This window comes from Eptatretus burgeri, chromosome 2 (assembly GCF_056783735.1).
Source record: "Eptatretus burgeri isolate ZD-2024b chromosome 2, Ebu_testis_v1, whole genome shotgun sequence".
Taxonomy (NCBI): Eukaryota; Metazoa; Chordata; class Myxini; order Myxiniformes; family Myxinidae; genus Eptatretus; species Eptatretus burgeri.
In genome coordinates, this window is record NC_140962.1 from 31,419,512 (window position 1) to 31,441,746 (window position 22,235).

Here is a 22,235-nt window from a genome sequence, read left to right on the forward strand (position 1 = left end):
GCCAACTCTTACGATGATTACAAGAAGCAATAATTGGGAAGATCTATACTTGTTAACACCCTCTTCAGTGGCAGATGTAACAACATTTGTGAGCTACGTAATTGGGTTAAAAAGATGCTCTGAACAATCTTAATGAGTAATTACTACATTTATAACACATTGCAAGTTATCGTTGTAGAAAGCCATGAAGAATGAGACCATGAATTGGGTTATTTAACTTTATTGGTCTGCAACCATCCAAGTTGACCTGTAAGTGAAGAAATACCATAAAAATGCTAACGGCAAATAAACATACAGTATGTACATTACACTCAATAAATAAGTTCGTTTTAAAAAATAGAAATGTATAACTACACATTTGTTAATCTACTATTGAGGTCTTGCAACTTGCAATTTATAGAAAAGTTGTACAAATTAAGTTAATTAAATTAGCTTGATGATTTCACTCGGCTTTGAACACATTTTGTTCCATAAACTGCTATCCCACTTCACCATGCCTTAATAGTAAAAGTAGATTGTTAGCATTTGTCATATTATATTCCTTCAATAAGGCATCTTTCACAGAAAGAATGGACTTCTTTGAAGTTGGTCGAGTGTCTCTTTGTAGTTGGTTGAGCTAGTCAAAGGAAGGGCCTTTCGGGCTCTTTTTATTTATTTATTTATTTTTACATTCCTTTATTCCTCCCACACCTCTTTGCTTCTGCCGCTGCAAAAATGATTTCTGTTGAAGTAAATCGGAAGAGATCGAATTTGCATTTACTGAGTTCACCGCAGGGTACAACAACACTCTCGAGGTTGATGCAATCATTTGGAATCACCAACTGGAAGAAGAGAAAAGCTAACATGTTTATGAAGCAATTTAATCGGACTAATCTGAATGCACAAAGTGGCGAGGCACAGCATCCGCGACCTAATTAATGACCAGAAAACACACAAAGGCATCATTCAGATCTCTGAGTTATAAGGCATCTCTCAGAAGCGATTGATAACCATTCAATAACAACAGACTCGTTTTGAAATAATAGCAGTTTTTAGGTATCGTCAAACTTGGCTTATTGAAGAAGCAGTTGATTGTGGTGGTGCAGAGGTCAACGGTTGGGGAATAATTACAATCTGGAGTGGAAAGCAGTTCTTTGTTACTGGCAGCTCAGGCAAAATGTAGGCCCTCTTTCTGCCTGAATAAAGAAGTCTATCCTTATTACACCTTTTTTATTTCTGTCTTCAGATTTATTTATTTTTCTCCTCCATATTTCTAGTTCAAAAAGCTTCTATATTGTACATTTAGCCAGTCTTATCTGAACAGAAATGCACAATGAACCCACTGTATTATTGGGATACTAAATTTAAACAATTGTAAATCTTGGGGAAGGAAAAGCATTAATTGGATGATGCCAGTAAATATTCCCACGGGTTGACTTTTTTTTATTATCCATTTAATTGCTTGTGTTTGTCTGTGGTCTATTGTCTCCCCTCCAGCTGACCAATATCCACCAATTCAGATCAGCTGGCATGTACATTGGAGAGGATGTAACATATGATTGGTTGTACACGTTTAAGGATGGGAGAAGTTTTAAAAAGAAATACTACAGTTGCAGGTCCTTCCTGTCCTCCTTCCCCCATCTCCCATCCCTAATTCCCACTTTCCCATTCTTAAAATCCTCACTTACTTCTCATCCCACATTGTTCACGAATACAAATCGCAGCTTCGTTGGCCAATGTGCATAAAAGGCAATAGGCAATATCCAGCAGTCACAAGAAACTCATGTAGAACAGAAGAATGAGCTGAATAGTCTTAATTATTTTTCACAGATCCTTTCAAAATGGACGTTAAATATGCCAATTTCCACAAGTTGTTGAATCTTGTGAGCCATTGCAGAATTAGGGTGGATTGGTAAAAGCTCTGGAGAAAGTTCTATTTGCACGTGTGAACATCATAAACTCGCACGCACTCCTGGCAGCTCACGTAGCAGCACCAGTGGAACACACAGTGGCACTTGTCTTTCCGCTTCTCTGTGCGCGTGTTGTGCCCACGGCCACAACAGAGCAGGTCACAGCCATCAATTCCGTGTGATGTGAGGTTACACACACGGTCTTTTGTGCCAAAAGACCCAGTCTCTGAGTTGGGGTCACAGAAATTTGGTGAACGTTCATAGTAGATTAAGTCTCTGTCAGTGGGTGGTTTGAAGAGAGGGTACTTAGGCCTTAAAGTCTCCACCCATCCTCGAGCCTCTTTGTGCTTCTCCACGTCCATCTCAGATGCACTGTCGTACTTGTCCTTCAGATGATCTCCAATGGACCTGAAGTCTGGTTGTGCCACCCAGCACGTTTTAACCTCGCAGCTCCCAGACAGCCCATGGCATTTACACTTGAGGTGTGTACGGTCTTGAATTGACTATGGGTGGGTGGGTGGATGGACATCATGGTATTACTAGGAAGGGAAGGGGGTGGTTAGAAGGTGATTGTTGAGAGACGCTCCAGACATGGTCTCAAGTTCTAGCCTGTTCTCTCTGCATTCCCATTGACCTTTTATGGTCCCTGAAGCCTGCGGCAGCAACTGGAGCTGCTATATCTAGCCCACTTTGGTCTAGCAAACCAAGACTCCTGGTTTAAGACCCTCTTCTCAACTCTTCCAGATAACTAACATCCTTCCAAAACCTTGCATTATGGCACAATGTCAAATGTTTATATTTGTCTTTCTAACAGAACCATCTAAATATGACATATGCAAAATTTGTGGAATTTTGACCCCTTCCCTCTTTCACCTTCCCATATATCCCAAACGTTCCCCTTCTATCCCTTCTATCCCCTCTCCTCCCAACCTCCTTTCCCCTTTAGCCCCTCCTCCCAAACTTCCATATACCTTCTCCACCTCCGTTATCCATGCCAATTCCCATCTTTCCCTCAATTATCTCTTTTGCACACCTTATCATCACCCCCCCCCCCCAAGTATGTAAGATGTAAATGGTTCCCAAATATCCTGCAATTATCAGAATGACTATTTCTGGTATAAATACCACCTGATCTGAACACTATTCCTTCTCTTGGAAGAAGTATCTGAAATGCACATGCAATTATAGAATGAAGATCATTTTCGTTATGAAATGAAACCTGGCACACTCACATTGGTCACAGAAAGCATTTTACTGTTCAATATACAAGTATATGGCCATCGACAATAGCTGAACTACCTGGAACAATGTGATATCCTCAAATTAACTGCAGGCATGGTATAAAATTACGAAGTAAATGTTGCAAGTGCAAGAAAGGCAATTCATGGCCAAAATATAATTATTATTATGATTTGTAAACCTTATATTTTGCCATCAGTGGCTTAAGCAGTGAAGATATTTTTCGGCTTAAGCATCTCAACAATGCCAAGAACAATTTCTTGTGCAGGGGCCAACAACAAATTACATACTCAAAAATGTCTGATGTTTGACCTGCCAACCTCCAACACCACCGTCTGTGTACCATGCATACAATCCCCTCACCTTCCATCTCACTCAACCCTATCTTTTTTCTTCTTCTTCTCCCTTCTCCCTAAACTTCCTTACCCTACATTTTCCTGTTTTTGTTCCTCAAATTTCCTTTATCACCCCATGTGCACCCCCACCCACTACATCTATATGTAGGTGTTCCCTTACGCAAAATGCTGGTTCAAGTTGGGAAGATCTATATTCACAAATGAAAGCACCACCGACTCGTATAGCTGCCAAACATGGCAAAGCTCTGCAAGTCCAACGTTTCGACCACCGAGTGGTCTTCATCTGGGAGACTACCGAGGAATTAAACGGCTTTCTGGAGAAACCATTATTTATTTTGCAAAGTTTTCCTCATTTCACACCCTCATTGGTGAACGGTTGCACACAAAGTATTGAAATGGATTAAAACAAGATCAAACAAGAATGGCATTCGGTGGAGCACATACCTCCGCCAGGATGAACACTACATTTTCTGAACTGAACTGAACCCACCAAAAAGCTAGATCTGGATTTGAACCTCCAAAATCAAATCAGCTTGTGCTTATCACCGAACCCACTCATCCACCAAGTTTCGTCCGAATCCATCCACAACTTTTTGAGACATCGTGCTATGTATCGTTTTTGGCCCTATCCCAATGGAGAAGAATCACTGGAAGAATCAAAAAAAATCGTCATATCAGGATCCAGATTCGAATCTTCATCAACATCTAATTAATTTGGCTCATGTTACATACCCAACCCGTCCACTAAGCTTCGTCCAAATACCTCCACTACCTTTTGAGATATTGTGATAGAGATATATATATATATATATATATATATATATATATATATATATATATATATATATATATATATATATATATATATATATACACACAAGGCCCCGCGAGGAGTGATGTAAGCGACATTTTTTAATGATAGGCTCAGATGATAGGGTAAGGGTTAAAATAGTGCTATATGGCATTAACTCCAAAATGTCCGATGTGTCCCTTACATCACTCCCCTCGCAGCGCCTCGTATGTATGTATATGTATGTGTATGTATGTATATATATATATATATATATATATATATATATATATATATATATATATATATATATATATATATATATATATATATATATATATATATCGATACAAACAAACATGACAAAATAGTGACCAAAGCTTTTCGTGCTGCACTCCTCAGGGTAAAAAATCGCAGCAAGTGAAGGAGGAAGTGAAGGCATGTGCTTTATACGCAGGTCTCATTAAGGTAGACGCTGTTTGGTTCGGCCGTAATGACGTCACAGTTAATCCAAACGCCCATTCGGCGGCTCATCATCTTCACCTCGAGCTCCCATTGGCTGGAGCAGAGTTCGTCGATGATTGACATTTGCAACCACATCCTTGAGAGAGGGGGGATGGGTTTCCCCAAAGGTCCATTCACCATTTGTTAAGGTATTTCCCTTGATCTTTCCATGATGAAAGAGACACAGAGATCGTACAAATTCCTTTTGACGACATAGTATTGGATCGTTGGTAAGGATGAAGGTTGCTTCCAACATACGTCAATGAAACGAGCCCGGACCTCGGCTCAATATCCTGAACATCTCTGCATTGTACTGGTCTGCACAGATAGGGTTGGCAACCAGGTGCTGTGCTGTGCAATGGCAGATGAAGCAGGTACAGTGGCCGGTGGTTGCTGGATATTTCTCCATGCTCGCACTGGTTGTGTTCTAACCCTCACAATCTTTCTTCGAATCGCCAAGTGGATGTGTTGTTTGATCCGATCAGCCAATTTTAGTGTTGTGTGGCCCACGTACCGAGCTTCACATCGGCACTTAAACTCATAAATAACATTGCTAGTTTGTGAGGTGGGTAGTACATCCTTGTTGACTGACATCAGCAAATGTCGAGTGGAAAAGATTACTCGGGGCTGCACAGCCAGAAACGTGTTGGACACAATATGTTTGATTTGTACTTCAAACCTTCGTGATGATTGTCCTTTCCAGGGCATCCTGATATAGACCGGACATTTGTCCGGACCAATCTTCCGATCTCTTGTCGTGTTTCGGAACTTGTGTATGTATCTCTTAACTATATGCTCAGGATAACCATTTTCACCGAGTATATTCATGATTTTGTCAATTTCAGCAGGAAGATTACAAGGTGAACAAATCCTCTGTACTCTGTTTACCAGAATATTGATCAAGGCAACCAGGGCGCTTGACTCTCACACGGTCCACGCTAAGTCGCGTCCGATGAAATGCCTGGAACAAAGCACGTGGTTTCATGTCATTGTGTGACACGATCCGGTTATGCGACTACATTGCAGCGATTGACCAACGTGCAGAGATCGCGGCACAGAAGAAATGCGATTGTACAATCGACTGGTTGAAGGTGAAACCATTCGGTTCTCTGATCAAAGACGCATCCCGGCATGTCCTCAATAAATCGGACTTTAAGCTGTCTGACACGGAAAGGTTCGCATTGGCGCACGGTTTTAACTTCGGCATTCCCAACCGGAATATCAAGAGGGAAGACATTTTTGCCGAGTTTGAACTCCTGTATGCTCAACTATCAACGCATCAGGCTGTGTCAAACGAAGCAGACCAGGCGCTGAGGGCCAGACTATCAGACCTCGCGCATGAGTACTGTGGAATCCCGAATGACGTCGCAAATTTTCACATGCAACGGGATGTTGTCTTGGCAATACAAGGACTGAGGAGGATTGCTGCCATTCACATCTGCAAACCGGATAAAGGCACCGGAGTGGTAATCATGAACAAGATTGATTACATCGACAAGATGATGGACATCCTGAAAGACGAAACCAAATTTAAATATCTGGGCGGTATAACGGAACATGATCGCACGCCTCAGGAAGAAGGTCAGATCGTCAAACGACTGTGACAGCTTCTCAATCATGGAGAATGATCAAAGGAGGTGTACGACAGAATTAAACCTGTTGGAGCCCAACTTCCAAGAATGTACGGCCTGCCGAAGATTCACAAGGGGAATATCCCTCTAAGACCCATACTGTCCATGATGCGATCAGCACAACATGAACTTGCGAAGTGGTTGGGAGAGGTACTGCAACCAGTATTGGATTCACTTTCTCATTTCGTGCTTAAGGATTCCTTCACATTTGGCGAATCAATTAGAGCTAAAACACCGACAAGTGAACACAACATCATGGCATCCTTTGATAGTAAAAGCTTGTTCAAGAATGTCCCATTGACGGAGACGATTGAGATACGCGCACGTTTGCTGTATCATACCGATCTCGAACAACCGATGATCTCGGAACACGTCTTCGTTGAATTGATGAACACAGCAAAAAGGGAGGTGGAATTCAGTTTTAACAACACGAGCATAACCCGCGCTCTGCGCGACATGTTGGGGTGGGTGTGTTTGAGAAAGGAACTGATGCAGAGTATCAGTAGTAATTTTACTAAAATGCAGTAAGTGGAATACGATTTCACTGTTTCAGAACCATTTTATTTACTTTTTTGTACCATGCACCTCATACGGTCTTTGAGATAATGTAAGCCAAATATCACGTTACTCGAGCGCAGAACAAAGTCGAAGATAGCGCGACACCAAACCACAAACTCGGAAATAATATACAAGATAATGTATGTTCAAACGGACGGTGTGGCCATGGGTTCTCCATCAGGCCCAGCTCTTGCAAATATCTTTGTAGGCTATCATGAAATGCAGAAACTGACTGGTCGGAAAGGTGTCGATTCCCCTATCGTACACTATGGGTATGTTGATAACATTTTTGCTTTGTTTGAGTCTCGGAGGGCATGTGACAATTTCCAGGCATGGCTCAACACTCTCCATCCAGCGCTGAAGTTTACCACGGAGCTGGAATCGTCAAACACGTTACCGTTTTTGGACGTGTTGGTTGATAGATTCAACCTTGGTTTCACAACATCCATCTACCGGAAGCCGATTTTCACAGGGCAGTATACTCGCTGGAACTCCGACAGCTCTACGAGATACAAAATTGCCTTGATCAATATCCTGGTTAACAGAGCACAGAGGATTTGTTCACCTTGTAATCTTCCTGCTGAAATTGACAAAATCATGAATATACTCGGTGAAAAAGGTTATCCTGAGCATATAGTTAAGAGATACATACACAAGTTTCTAAACACGACGAGATCGGAAGATAGGCCCGGACAAATGTCCAGTCGATATCAAGATGCCCTGGAAAGGGCAATCATCACGAAGGTTTGAAGTACAAATCAAACATGTTGTGTCCAACACGTTTCGAGCTGTGCAACCCCGAGTATTCTTTACCTCTCGACATTTGCTGACGTCAGTCAACAAGGATGTGCTACCCACCTCACAAACCAGCAATGTTATTTATGAGTTTAAGTGCCGATGTGAAGCTCAGTACGTGGGCCGCACAACACTAAGATTGGCTGATCGGTTCAAACAACACGTCCCCTTGGCGATTCGAAGAAAGATTGTGAGGGTTAGAACACAACCAGTGTGAGCATGTAGAAAAATCCAGCAACCACCGGCCACTGTACCTGCTTCATCTGCTATTGCGCAGCACCTGGTTGCCAACCCTATCTGTGCAGACGAGTACAATGCAGAGATGTTCAGGATATTGAGCCGAGGTCGGAGCTCGTTTCATTGACGTATGTTGGAAGCAACCTTCATCCTTACCAACGATCCAATACTATGTCGTCAAAAGGAATTTGTACGATCTCTGTGTCTCCTTCAGCATGGAAAGATCAAGGGAAGTACGGAAACAAATGTTGAATGGACCTGAGGGGAAATCCATCCCCTCTCTGAAGGATGGGGTTGCAAACGTCAATCATTGACGAACTCTGCTCCAGCCAATGGGAGCTGGAGGTGAAGATGATAAGCCGACGAATGGGCGTTCGGATTAAGCGTGACGTCATTATGGCTGAACCAATCAGTGTCTACCTTATTGAGACCTGTGTATAAAGCACATGCCTTCACTTCCTTCTTCACTTGCTTCGATTTTTACCCTGAAGAGTGCAGCACGAAAAACTTTGGTCACTCTTATGTCGTGTTTGTTTGTATCCATATAAAAGTTCTGTCGTACCAAACATCTGTTTATATATACATATATATATACACATATACTGTATACATATATGATGCCCCGTGAGGAGGAGTGATGTAAGCGACATTTTTTAATGATGTGATGCTGATCGGCTCAGATGATAGGGTAAGGGTTAAAATAGTGCTACATGGCATTAACTCCAAAATGGCCGTTGTGTCCCTTACATCACTCCTCCGCGTGGCGACTCAAATATATATATATATATATATATATATATATATATATATATATATATATATATATATATATATATATATATATATATATATATATATATATATATATGTTAAATTAAACTCCCTTCAATAAGTGAATTTAATATTCTGAAAATGGTTTGCACCAACATTGCTTTACTGCATATAATCTTACATACTGAGTTAAATTTGTTTTCTCCTCCAAGGCATACGTGTTTCTATAAATAAGTATGTATATATATATATATATATATATATATATATATATATATATATATATATATATATATATATATATATGAAGTGTGTTCAAAAAGTATCCAACCTTAATTTTTCGTGCGTACACAAATTAAGCTAGGGAGGCGTGGTTTGGTGCACGTATATAGGCGATCCTAATTCGTATGCGTGAATATTTTCCCACCTGCAGAAGCTGTCAGTCGCCGACAGACCGCTGATGAGTGAAGAAATGTAAGTGAGCGCCCTCGGATTTTCGTTTTTGACAAAATGGCGGAAATACTTGAACAATGCTACTGCATCAAATTTTGTGTAAAGCTTGGTGATTCACAAGTGGAAATGATCAGCAAGATTCAACAGGCCTTCGGGAACGAAACAATGAGCACCACACAGATGAAAGAGTGGTACAACCGCTTCAAAGATGGTCGCACATCAGTGGAAAAGGAAGCACGTTCTGGTAGGCCCTCAACATCCCGAAATGAGATCGTCATTGACCAAGTGAGGACCCTGCTGATGCAGGATCGTCGAATCATGATCAGAGAACTTGCAGACGAGGCGGGCGTCAGCATTGGATCCGTTCATTCCATTGTGACTGAGGATTTGGGCTTAAGGAGAATCTCAGCGAAGTTCGTACCAAAGCTGCTAATGATCGAGCAGAAGCAACTCCGTTTGGTGATTGCACAGGACATGCTGGAGACTGTGAACAGCGATCCCAACTTCTTCAACACAGTGATCACTGGCGATGAGACCTGGGTTTATGGATACGACCCAGAAACCGAGTTCGTCATCACAATGGAAGCATCCAACATCCCCGAGACCCAAAAAAGCAAGTAATGTCCGCAGCAATGTCAAAGTCATGCTGACCATCTTATTTGACTCCAGTGGCGTGGTTCATCACATGTACGCACCACATGGCACAACCATCACCAAAGAGTACTACCAAGAGGTACTGCGTTGCCTTCGTGACGCTGTGCGACTAAAACGGCCGGACCTGTGGGCAGCGGTCAATTGGCAGCTCCATCACGATAACGCACCCGCCCATTCTTCAAATTTGATACAGAGTTTCCTGGCCAAACACAACACACCTGTGCTTCGTCAGGCTCCCTACTCTCCCGACATGGCTCCGCGTGACTTCTGGCTTTTCCCCAAGCTGAAAATGCCCCTGAAAGGGACCAGATTTCAGTCCAGAGAAGACATCATGCGGAATGCAACGGACCAGCTGCGCATCATCCCAAAAGAGGCATTCCAGCGCTGCTTCTGACAGTGGCAGAACCGTTGGGAGAAGTGTGTGGTAGCCCAAGGGGACGACTTTGAAGGAGATTAGTGTAAGTTTGTTGTATCTGGATACGAGTATTTTTTATGAACAAAGGTCAGATACTTTTTGAACACACCTCGTATATCTACATATAGATAGATTTCGTATTGTTTTTGGCCCTATCTCTCAATGGTCAAGAATTACTTTTAAAATTCTGGCATCCTGATTTGTATCCGGACCTTGATTAAAATCCAAACAATTCATTCTTGTCACATACACAACCTGTCCACCAAATTTCATCTGAATCTGGACACAACTTGTTGAGATATCTTCTTCACAGACAGACAAACCAACACACAGACAGACAGGGTGAAAATATAACCTCTGTCCACCTTTGGTGGTGGAGGTAATGATCCACCACGAGTTTTCTTTGACCACAAATTCTCGTGAAGAGTTATTTGCCATAAAGAGCAACAAGCTTACCTTCATTACCTACCCCACCAAAGGTGGGCAGTGGCTATGTTTTCAGCCCTGTCTGCTTGTCTGTGAACAGGATATCTCAAAAGGTTATGGACAGATTCAGACGAAACTTCATGGACAAGGTTGGGTGTGCGATAAGGAAGAATTGATTCAATTTTGGTGAAGATCCGAAAACCAGAATTGTTTTATTTGTCAAGTGATTCTTCACCATTGAGAGATCAAGCCAAAAACGATATACAGTTTTGCATGATATCTCAAAAAGTTGTGGACGGATTTGGTCGAAACTTGATGGATGAGTTGAGTTGGTGACAAGACCAAGCTGATTCAATTTTGGTTCAGGTCCAGATCCAGATTCGGCCTATCAGTGGGATATAAAACGTGAACTGTTCAGCCTGGCAGAGGTATGGACTCCACCAAATGCCATTCCAGTTTTAAAATGAAACTCCCCTTCTTTTAGGGAATTTAATATTCTGAAAATGGTTTGCACCAACGTTGCTTTACTGCATATAATCTTACATAGTGAGTAAAATTTGTCTACTCCTCCAAGGCACATCTGTATATATATATGGTGCCATCTATTTATTAAGTACACAGATAGGGCGGAATTTGAATTTTGAGCACCACACACACACACACACACACACACACACACACACACACACACACACACACACACACACACACACACACACACACACACACACACACACACACACACACACACACACACATCGCTCCATGTCAATGTGAGAACCATATCATGCACCAGCCCGGCCTCAGGCTTCTCAGCGTACGTTATAAATAGATACTATGCACCTCAACACAAGACAATTTAAAGTCTGATCATTCTAAAAATTTAACTTCATTCAATGAAGCATTTCCCTGTCTTTGGAGCCTATAACTGTCTACTGCCTTCTCTTTTGGAGGAGAACACTTCTCACCCATTACACTATGTTGACTCATCACACTCCATTTCAGAATCTCCTGTGCACCCATCATTTCTTCTGTTAGATTTCAGAAGCAATCGAAAAGTACGAATAATGCTATCCTTACCGGTGAAAAATAAGGGGAAATAATGGGTGGGAGAAGATATCATTGGCCGTGTCGTGGCCATTTTGCTATCAGGTGTCTCTTTAAGGGCTGGTTAGTTTGTAGCGTGTTTGCAATTTTGCTGTCTTGCTTAGGTTCGATCCCATCTTTATTACTTCCACATCAAACTTTATGACTCGTAAACTGTTGTTCTGATGCAATGCCGTGGGAGGATGGGGAGGAGACACCGGGCATGCCAACCTTCAAACTGGGACATTAAGCCAGCTGTCAAATGCGCATTTCAGTTTTGCACGTTAAAAATCCCACGATACCTCCCAAAGAGCAGACCAAAGTCCCTGAATAGAATGAAATTAAGTATAAAAATGGAAGTGTATGTTACAATATACATATTAAGCTGATGAAGTCAATGAGCCAAAATAGTGTTTGTATCTCCATTTCCTGTCTACGCTTTCTTGCATAAAAAGGTACAAACTTACATCAGAATAGCACTCAACAAGCCACTTTAATCAGCTGCCTAATCAGGTCAGGTCAGGTATGGGAACATGCACCGGAGCAGTGCGTTGCTGTGTCCTCTTTCTGCCGGTACTCCAGGGATCTCCATCTGGCCATCCGCCAGACAGATGCCTGGCCCATCCCCATCTCCCCGAGATGCCGATCAACCTGCCGCAACCACGAAGAACGTGGTTGGCCCATTGGCCTCCTCCACTCATGAGGCTCTCTCGCTGAGAGAAACTGTTAAGCAGGATCAGCGTCAGGAAAATGAGCCACATGTCCATACAGTCACAGCTAATGCTCATGGACGATGCAGGTAACAAATCTCATTTGAGTCTCTCTCAGCAACCGATCGTTGGACACAAAGTCCGACCAGCGATAGCCAAGGATTCTCCGAAGAAACCTGATACCAAAGGAATTAAGTCTCCATCTCAGATCCCTGTTCAGGGTCCAAGTCTCACATCCGTAGAGCAAGACTGGAAGCACCAAGGACCTGAAGACTCAGATTTAATCCTTCTGCACAGGTACTGACAGCACCACGCCCCATGATCCAGTGAATCCATGACTCTCTAGGCCCGACCCAGACGTCTATTGACCTCAGGCTCACAGCCAGCAGAGACATGAATATCACTGCCAAGGTAAGTGAATCTCTCCACACCATCAACATCCTCACCACAAATAGGTACAGACAAGATAGCAGCATCGAAGATGTCACTGAAAGCCTGGATCTTAGTTTTGACCCAGGAAACCCGTAATCCCAGTGGCTCCGACTCCTCATTCAACACCTCAAGGGTCCCCAAAAAGATATCCAGTCTATTTTCTATTTTGTGACCGGTTGTTCGGCGGATCATTAAAATGGCTTATTGAATGCCTATTCCTGACATCAAATTGTAACCAATGAAGACTTATCTTAACAGGTAATTGCAATGATGCATGCGACTGTTCAAAGTGAGCACAACATCTCACAATTTTTCTCACCATCCGCCCAGCCTCATTGTTGTGGCGGTTCATGGCCGAACGCGCATCAGGCCGGTTTTCCCTGGCGTCGGCGAATTCACGAGACACCATGATCCCGAACTCGTAGTCTTCGCTGCAACCACCCCACTTCCAGCCATCCCCAGGCGGCCGTCGGCGCTTCGTATCGCAGCCACACACGCTCGACGAGCCATCAGCACAGGCGCGGGTCACTGCGAAACCCACTCCCGCTGAGGCAATGGCGTGTACGAAGGCAGACTCCCGTGTGGCTGTGAAACAGCATCGATTGTGAGACAGATCTTAAATGTTGATGGATTCATCTATGAGCTCTTTGACAATAACCAGAGGAAACAAATTTTGAAAATATATCACATTAAGGTTGATCTTCCTTGGGAGGAGTTGTTAGGGCTGTGGCAAAGTAAATTGGTCATTAGGAGAAGTCAACCAATTAGACAACAAAACAAGGGAACCTCTAACTATATTCACAAAATGTACTACAAAAAGGGGATCCAGATGTGATGGAGGCGGTGGCCTCATGAAGTTGAATTATGAGCATCAAACAATAACAGCAGGATTGGCCGCAAATGGAAAAAGGCTAAACAGATTGTTCAATACAATTCTAACATGGGCATGAGGAAAGCAACCATCAAAAGCAATCCTGAACTCAACCTGGCTCAAAAAGAAATTCGATCACCAAGTACGATTAGAAAATGTAACACATCATCATCAGCATCATGTACCATGGCCTGTGGAGAGCATTGGTGCTCCAGAAACAGTAACTTGACCACAATCCTGGGCAGTTCCCCACTCTGCCTCAGGAAGTCAGAGCAGGAATTTCAAATTTGTTCAGGTTGCCAGCAATAGCTCACCTGCTCTTCACTAAGGACACCATGGGACCTATAACATACACCGAATAATACCAGCCGACAGGATGGCCAGTTTAACAGCCATCCAAGGGACACACACACAATGATGTCTTGCCTTGCCTGCAAGACACCAGAACAATAGTGTGTACCTGGGCTGAGATTCAATTCCTGACTATACAGCTTGGAGACAAGTGTGCATACCTCGAGGTCATCGTGTCAGCTCTAAATGTGATACATGAAAGTGAAGCAGAAGGTAATACAGCTCCAATAATTGCAAAAAGGACAAAGGTGAATTACAAAACAAATAAGAAAAAGAGCAATCAGAGATTGCAGACCCTCATCAGGACTTATTTTGTGTGGTGTTTGTAGTTTTATGTCATCTATTGTGTGCTGGTGTGTGACGTTATTGATAATTGACATAACTGGAACTGCCACTTTGTAACTGCTTGTAGTGATGACGGGGTACAAATATGGCCCACTTTGATGCAACCCTTCTTTGATCGGACACCTGACCCTGACCCATGACGTTGTTTTTATTATCATTCAATTGAATTTAGAATAGGATTAAAATAAATTCAATTCAAATCAAATGGAAGACCAAATATGTACAGTCCTGCATTGAAGTAATCAGAAGGAACCAAAACAAGAAAAAAGAAAAGATGAAGTCATCAGGAGGCACCTGGATCAGATTCAGGATTTAGCTACAACTCCTCTACCCTCAAACCCATACAGGTGCAGCTAAGTGAGCCTTTTTTGTATACCATGTTGAAGCTCCTATGAGAGCTAACACAATGCACAGCAAGGGGGGCAGGAGTGGGAAGTACAAAACAGTGGGGGACGGAGACATTAGGAGATCTGTGGAAGGGAGAGGAATGGGGCAGGGAACACGGGGTATACAAGATGGACATTACAGGGACTTTCAGGAAGGAAATCAGGGAATTTGAAGGAGGTAGGTTTGGGGTGGATTAACGGGTATAAAAGATCGAGGATTTGGATGGGGGACAGACGACAAGCGGTGGTGGTGAACAGCTGTTTTGAAGGCCTGGAGGGAAGAAGTGAACACAGTGAGGGAGTTTATTCCAAAGGCAGGAAAAAAAAGAGGAATGAAAGAGTGAAGGTGAGCAGTGATTCGTGATTTTGGTAGTTTTACCAGAAGGGGGTTGTTGGCAGACTTTGAGTGCCCTGCGGAAATATGGTGGGGACAAATGGCAGACAGAGAAGGGGGGGCAGACCAGAGAGGAGATGGTGGAAGACAGAAAGACTACCGACATGCCTGCGGTGAGAGAGTGAGAGGCCCAAAGACTCAGCCTCATTGCGGGAGATACCAATGATCCGAAATGCCTTGGTTTCCACAGTGTGAAGCCGAGAAAGGTGGGAGGCAGGAGCACCAGCCCAGAGGGGAGAGCAGTACTCCATAAGGAGTGCTGCCTTATTAATTTTTTTTAAAGAACCCAGATTCAAAAAATTTAATAATTCTGGCTGCCAGACCATGCATCCGCTCAGGTTGAAATTTGAAACTTATATTCTCCATCACTACTAGATCATAATTGTGACTAGCATAACCCGTGCTCTGTGCGACATGTTGGGGTGGGTGTGTTTGAGAAAGGAACTGATGCAGAGTATCAGTAGTAATTTTACTTTAATGCAGTAAGTGGAATATGATTTCACTGTTTCAGAACCATTTTATTTACTTTTTTTGTACCATGCACCTCATATGGTCGTTGAGATAATGTAAGCCAAATATCACGTTACTCGAGTGCAGAACAAAGTCGAAGATAGCGCGACACGAAACCACAAACTCAGAAATAATATATAAGATGGTTAATGTCGATCGAGGAAGCGGTTCAAAAGAAATTGTTTTTTAAAAGATTTTCGTTCTATCCATTATGGCTGCCAGACCATGTGACCGATCAATTATCCATGAACACCCTGGTATCCCCATGGCTTGGGGAGCGTGTGTGAAGTTTCCCCTCGATCTGTCCCATTCTGGAGAAGAAGATTAAATAAAGATTTCAGGGTAAATCCAATGTGGCTGCCAAACCATGTAACCTGTGACATCATATGTGGGAACATTTTGTTCCTCATGATTTGGTAGGTGGTCATATCTGCAAAGTTTCCCCACAATCTTTTCAGCTGTTTCAGAGAAGATTTTTGAAGGTTTTTTAGTATTTTTTTTAATGGCTGCTGAACAGCGTGACCAATGACATCGTCAATTTTTTTTCTTCTGTTGACCAATTTATCCCAAGATGACCCTCAAAAATTTTCAAACTGATCAGACATAACGTTCTATGTATGTAATTTTGTCGTCATAACGAAGGCACCTATGACATACAAAAATAATACTTATCCCCTGTGTGGACTACTTGCCATGTGCCATGTTTCATTTTTTTCCATGGTATAGTTTCGGAGATACAAATGTCCAAAGTTTTCCCTTTTTTTTCCAAAACGGCAGCCACACCACGTGACTTATGACGTCGTAATTATCAAGAAAATATTCGATATGAGTCGTTGATCCGATGTTGAAAATTTTGTGTCCGTCCGACAAGCGGTTGCAGAGAAAAACCGTACTCGCTTTCTGTGCGGACAAACAAACAAATAAATAAACCCAAATGCAACACCATCTCCTCTGGCCAGAGTACATATCAACAGAGATGTTTAAAATTGGAAGAATGATGGAAGAGCAGGAAAATTCATAAAATTACAAGACAGAACTGACATAGTCGAGACAGACTCATTGGAGTAGGTAATTAGAACTAGGGAGCTGAGATGGTATGAAAGAACAGCTTGGTCAAGGAAACAGCTTACAATAACAACGCGTACACAAGTGGTTTGATGAAAATGGCAGCACTGAGCCAAATGCACAGTTACGGGCTCCATAAAAAGTAGAAACAGAGAGACACCAGAGCACTACAACCTTTTCTTGGGGATGCAAAACAATGACATCAGAACTGTACAAACATATCGACTACAACGTCAGTCTCCCAGTCCCTGAAAACAGCTGGAAGCACATCCTATAAAGAACGAACGATAATTAAGCCATTGCACTCACATATGACCTGCCCCCCATTCCATCTCGCGTGAGCATTGCAAACAAGGCATTGCGACCATATATAGTACTCAGATATAAATATATAAAAACACGACAATACTCATTCAAGTATTGGTTCCCAATTACTTTGATCTAAGTGTGTCTTAAAAAGCCAAATCAGAAGAGTAGAGGACCTCAAATACGACAAGAAGAGAACTTGGAAACTAAAGAAAATTGACCTTAAACTAGTGCAGAGTCAAAGCGATTGCAGTGATGAAATAATTAATGGAGTGTCTAAAAAACGAGCAGGAAATACCATAACAAATGAGCAACAACTGGAAGCCCTTAAAACCAAAGATGCTGCATGACAAGGAACACCTGAAAATGGTAATGTTTAAGCTTTGAAATGTCACAACTTTATCCTGACTGCCTTCTGCCTCCCCCACCAACCCCGCCCCCACCCCCAAAAAATAAATAATTAAGATGGATCTTCTGACCCGAGGAGAACCCCAGTCCACATTCTGACACCTTCCAAAGGAGATTACCACCAACTCAAGAATCCATGAAGTTAAATATTTATTTCTGTGATTGAGTAAATACTGTATGGGGCCTAATTATTCAATCTCAGCCACGTCCTTCCCCCAGCTCTTTCCCTCTTTCATGTCAATTTATATTTAAATGGGTGCTCGGTGGCCAGTCATGGGATAAAAGGAAGCAACTTTCAACGTCACAGAGTTATATACACCTGACAATAAGTGACAGAAGCAATACCTTGCTCGTTTGCAAAAATGGATTCTATCAGCATGCAGCCAGTGACAACACGACTACCACTACTACTACTACTACTAGCCAATTATTCCCACGTATATTTATTATAGTATATATTTTTGTGAATGTGAATAGAGTATTTCCAAACGAGTGAATTTTTGTGAATAGAGTACATATTACAGAAAGAGTGAATGTTTGATATATTAATATATATATATATATATATATATATGAATATTATATTTATGTTATTTGTATAATATCTATATTATATATGCATATAAATATATATAAATATATATATATATATATATATATATATATATATATATATATATATATATATATAAATTGTTCTACTCTTGGGATAGAAAGAATGAATGTTAATGAGTTTTGAATGGTTTAATGTGTTGAATTTATAATTACTGTGAATAATAATGCAGCACTTTATCTGTTTAGGATGAATAATATGCCCAGAAACAACCAAGTCTATGACCAAAGCGACCTCATGTTAAAATGTCAATAATAATGTGTCATAGCACTTGATTATTATTTCACGCAGTGATTATAATTTCGTCATTCGTGGTGGCACTGCATATCACCAGTAATGACGTAATAATTATAATTTATAGCTTTGTAACAATTTGAACCAGCATTTACAAATGACAAAATCACCCCATAATGACGTAATAACAACGCTTACAATTTACCAAGAACCAACAATGACGTAATAATAACGCTTTACGACGAATAAAATTACCAGCAATGACGTCATTTATTGCGTTCAATTTGACACAAACGAATTGGTGAAAGCTTTCACTTGCATTGTGCAATAAAAGTACCAACACTGTACAGTCGTCCCACCATTGTTATTGACAACAGTTAGTCGATCCTTGCTGGCTCTCATAAAACAAATTTTAATGATTGACGTAAGCTAAACGTATTATTTACAAATTTTCATATTTAAAGTATTTGTTTTTTATAGTTGTAGAAGTATTAACTAACCTTTGAAAACGTTAACTGAATAATCCCTCACATTTACTTGTTCTATTTCCATATGACGTCACAGTTGACTACACGAGTGCCGAGGTACGACGCCAAACATAATTTGTGACGTCCTGTTTAATTTTGCGACTCATTATATCAAATGTTGCACGCGATGTGGAAGAACGTCATTTGCATGAAAGTAGAGGGATGGATCAGTAAATGCGTGGCCTGGTATAGCGGAGGGGGTTGTTAAATGATGCTGGTTGTGTTTAACCGTTGTATTTGTTCGTTACTGTAAAATAGCGTCGATAAAGAGAAATTGAATATTGCACCCAAAATAACGGATATGCACAAACTCTCGGAGAATTGCTCTTCATGTCGAGTCACGGACTTACTGATCGCTCCTCACATTGGCAACTGCTTCATTTTCAACGGACGACATCGTTTGATGAAATTGATGCAGTTGGGTGGAGGAAAAGAGGGACGGGAGAGAGGGCGTCGAGGGGTGTTGGGAGGAGGTGTGGAGCGACCTATTAAAGGCGATAGAATTTAACTTTATGAAACAAAACGGTCACTCGTATTTACCTATTGTGTTGGTGAATCGTTTACTTATTGGCCTTTCTGAGTTGAGGAATGTGAAACCTTCCTTGATGACGGACGGAATAAAAATCAAAGGACGTGCACGACGAGACAATCCACCCCCGCGAGGGGGGTGCGGGTAAAAATGAAAGCACACTCAGAGGTGTCGCGAATGGCACTCAAAATGACTGTAATGTCGCTACGGATACGGTCAATGCAAATCGACATTCAAACACGTATATGTATATGCTTGCGACGTGAGGGGTGGTCAACACGTGACGCAATTGCGACACGTCGCAGGCATCGAACCCGCAGACCTGCATACTTTACCTCTCTCGAGGACGGGTCCGAAGATGGCGTTCTTATCCATAACAGTTGTGCAGTTCCAACGACGCCCTCGAAACTGGTGCTGACATTCCTGGATCCCCAGCTTGACCCCCTCCGCCACGCTCGGCATCAGCTCCAGGTAGTTGCGGCAGAAACGAAGCTGTCTCGGAACGAGGCCGGGGATGCTGGCGCAGAGCACGGGTTGCGATCCCAGGGACGCGTACTGGTGGCCCATGGCGAGAGACCTGCAGCCCGAGGGAACGCGTCGCGACATCAAGCGACATGTGCACGCGAAGCTCACGGGCGCGTCCGAATTCCCAGTCTCGGGATCAAAGGGCTTAAGAAGCAACAATCACAGTTTGCGACGTGGTTGGGTGGAGGGAGGGAGGTGGGGTCGTCACACACCCGCGGGAGTAACGTCACGAAGGCATGCGCACCTGTCCGTTTCTCGTCACCTTGAACATCAAACCTTCGCTCGTGATACTCCCGTTAACCTTCAACCGCTTTTTTGCGCAATCTTTAAGCTTTTTGACCTGAGACGTGGTTGCGACGCACGTCGTAATTGCGACCCTTATGTTCGTGCTTCGCAATCTCTATTGCACACCTTTAATTACCTGCAGATCGCCAGTGCGAACTTCAAGAATCTCCGAAAGTCAAGCACTTCTCCAGTAAACGTCGTACGTCGTTCTTTGTGCTTCTTAATGGATATCCCCGACATCGTGCACATCACACGGCTCGTCATGTCAGAGCGCAAAGCTCGTGTGCGACAAACAAATTCACATGTCCAGGACAGGTGTACGTCACACGTTATAACGGTCGTCTTCGTCCATACGACGGACTGTAACGTTTACCGTCGTCGATCATCGTTATTGAAACGTTCACACCTGACGGCGATTCGAAGAATGAGCGACATGATATCCAAGGACGTGCGTCAGCAGATCATGTGGTTCGCACAGAAAGGTTCGAATTCGCATCTGTCATTGCAAGCAACGCGTTCGAATTGGCTGCGACTTGAATGCTGCGAATCGTAGCAATATGAGTGCAGCGAGTCGCGTTTAACGGGTAAAAATTGATCACCGAAGGCTACAACGAGCACACGACTACAGGTGCGTCCACATCCATCACATATCGTTTGTGTCGTTTACTGTATGTTCCGCCAAATCCAGCGACATCGCAAAATTGGAGTGATGTTCAATATGATTCGTGACGTCAGTTTCTAATTCTTACGCAAATATTCGTCGGTGATACGATTCGAAGCGAATTTCCAGGTGATGTTTTTTTCAACGCAATCGTATATATATATATATATATATATATATATATATATATATATATATATATATATATGTATATATGTATATATATATATATATATATGTATATATGTATATATATATATATATATATATATATATATATATATATATATATATATATATATATATATATATATACACACACACATCACGAACGTTTGATATAACGATAATCGATAATGGATAATGAGGACGTCGGTCAACCTGTGATGCGTATACATAACGAGGATGATCTGACCGGACGCATGGGATGGTAGCCTCACATCACGTGGACAGGTATCCGTGCTGAGCGCGAACGGTCAACTCACCACCAGTCCGGGTAGTTCGCTCGTCCAACGGCCACGAGCAACAGCAGCAGCAGCAGCGAGTGGGAGGCGAGAGGCTCGGGCGGTTCCATGTTGCTCGCGGACACGGGGCTGGGCCCGGGCAGGTATCGGTTCCCGGGACGGGGAGCGGCCCGTTTGAACTCCCGCTTGCTGACACCAGTTTATAAGAGAGCGAGCCGGCGACGAGCAACTTGAACGCCCAATGGGGTAAAAGCGCGCAATATGCCTGAGAATGGGGGAGAAAAAACGACCGTTCCAGTTTGGTTCCGTCAATCACGACGAGCGCCTCGACTGCCGGCTAATTGCGCGGGATGGAGCTTTAATGGGCGATGGGGCAGCCCTGGTGCAGTGATAAAAATGTTTGTTGAGAAAAGCGCCCTCGCTCGAAAGGAGGGGAGAAAAGGAGCTCCCGTGGAGAAGGTTTCCATGGAAACAGCACCGAGTCCTAACGAGTCATCTCCTTTGGAGGGTTTCCTGTGGGATGAGGCGTGGCTAGGAACACGCCGTGGAAAATAATCATCATAATTGGGATATTAACGAGGGGCAGGCAAGTTGGCAGTTGATGTAGATATGTGCAGCAGGTACGCACAAACAATCAAACAAACAATCAAACAAACAAACAAACAAACAAAAAAGCATCATCGGACGATCCGCACTTTTCGCACCTCTCGGGTGCCGCCATCGCGAACCCATCGCCAGGGTCGCCGAGTGCATCGGACGAAGGGGTGTGGGAGAAGGGAAAGGGAGAGAGGGAAAAGGCAGGGGGGGTCAAAATG

General features: G+C 42.7%; 1 protein-coding gene across 1 annotated transcript; it reads right to left on the minus strand.

The window, feature by feature from the left end:
• Positions 1–210: 210 nt before the first annotated feature.
• LOC147031733 (protein Wnt-3a-like) lies at positions 211–21,957 on the minus strand. Its single transcript, XM_085866621.1, has 4 exons — positions 21,442–21,957; positions 19,821–20,062; positions 13,266–13,531; positions 211–2,392 (listed from the first exon to the last, which is right to left on the minus strand). The coding sequence occupies exons 1-4, from the start codon at positions 21,528–21,530 to the stop codon at positions 1,913–1,915; spliced, it is 1,077 nt and encodes a 358-aa protein (XP_085722747.1). The 5' UTR covers positions 21,531–21,957; the 3' UTR covers positions 211–1,912.
• Positions 21,958–22,235: the final 278 nt, after the last annotated feature.